Source organism: Buceros rhinoceros, unplaced genomic scaffold (genome assembly GCF_000710305.1).
Source record: "Buceros rhinoceros silvestris isolate BGI_N320 unplaced genomic scaffold, ASM71030v1 scaffold10518, whole genome shotgun sequence".
NCBI lineage: Eukaryota > Metazoa > Chordata > Aves > Bucerotiformes > Bucerotidae > Buceros > Buceros rhinoceros.
Window position 1 is genome coordinate 18,927 of NW_010425089.1, and position 1,270 is coordinate 20,196.

Genomic DNA, 1,270 nt, shown 5'->3' on the forward strand with positions numbered 1-1,270 from the left:
GAATATTTTTGCTTTCTGATATTCAGGTGGAATCCAGCAAGGAATATATAAATGAAAGGTTGCGTGTCTTTCATTCTGAACTTTTTTAGTATTTCTAAATTTTTGTACATTAGAAGTATTAGAACAATTAAAAATTAAAAAGAACAATTAAAGTTGCAAAATAAGTGCTATTTAATAGCTGTCTTTTAACTCCATGCTTTATAGTGTTCGGTGTGTTTTTGTAAGAATATGTAACTACGGGTTACTCTTTACAGTTTGTCATTCCAGTTTAGCACCTGTTCTCTCATCAGCTGAATATTGAAAACAAATTGCCTATTTAATTAGTCAGTGGTTATGGTATGACTTGCTGTAGTGGAGAGTTTAATCAAGAGTAATTGCATTTGTTTTGATCGCTGCAAACTAAAACCAAGAAGTAGAGAAATTGAGTGCACTAGTATGTGTAATTGACCTATAGCATTGCCCTTAAGAGCATATGGAAAAACTTGTACAGAGATACTATATTGGATCTTATTTTGAAAGTTATCTATACTAGAAGAAATGATGAAATCATAAACTGGTCAAACACTAGTAGAATTGAAATATCTTTTTCAAAGACACAGTAGTATAATTTGAAAAACTGGAGTGAACTCGTAGACAGAAGGTATTAACTTCCACTTTTTTTCCTCCTCCTCATTTCCATACTAGGATACAAGTAAAACTCAAAAATGTACCAAGAAAGAGGGTGCAACAGAAGCCCATCATAAGATTCAGGAAAACAGAAGTATAGTCCACAACAACACCTTGAGTTTTCAGCACGGCAAGCATACACGAGACTCCAATCTAATTCAAGGAGAATGTCGGCTGAGTGATGGCAGCCTTAGCCCTGACGGGCTGTATGGCGAAACATCCTTGTCTGTACCACTTCATCCAACAAAGAGGCCAGCATCAAATCCACCCCCTATCAGCAACCAGGCGACAAAAGGTAATGTTTATCTCTGTCCTCTTGCTGGGGAGGTGGGGGGAAGACTGCGAAAAGGAGCTTGTGAACATCAAAAAAAGCTGTTAGATGCCAACGCAGAGAAAAAGGACAGGCTTAGACCTTGAGGAAAAATATAAAATGGGCATCCTGTAGACATGTAAATTTTTGCATAAAATGTGTGGAGGTGGAATCTCATGATTATTAAATGTTTGTAAATAAGACAATCACTTTATTTATGATAATTTTAGACAGAGTTTAACAGAGAAAACAATTCCTCTTTTTTTTTTTTTTTTTTTTTTTTTTTTTCTCTTT

At 35.0% G+C, this 1,270-nt stretch overlaps 1 protein-coding gene across 1 annotated transcript in view; it reads left to right on the forward strand.

Moving 5' to 3' along the window:
- The window catches only part of LOC104497731 (lysine-specific demethylase 7A-like), a gene marked incomplete at its 5' end in the record, with an annotated part of 19,834 nt that overhangs the window by 17,835 nt on the left and 729 nt on the right, over nt 1-1,270 (forward strand). Inside the window, one exon of the mRNA XM_010141015.1 lies at nt 685-961. Coding sequence (XP_010139317.1) covers nt 685-961 — 277 coding nt within the window. The remainder of the gene's footprint in view (nt 1-684; nt 962-1,270) is intronic.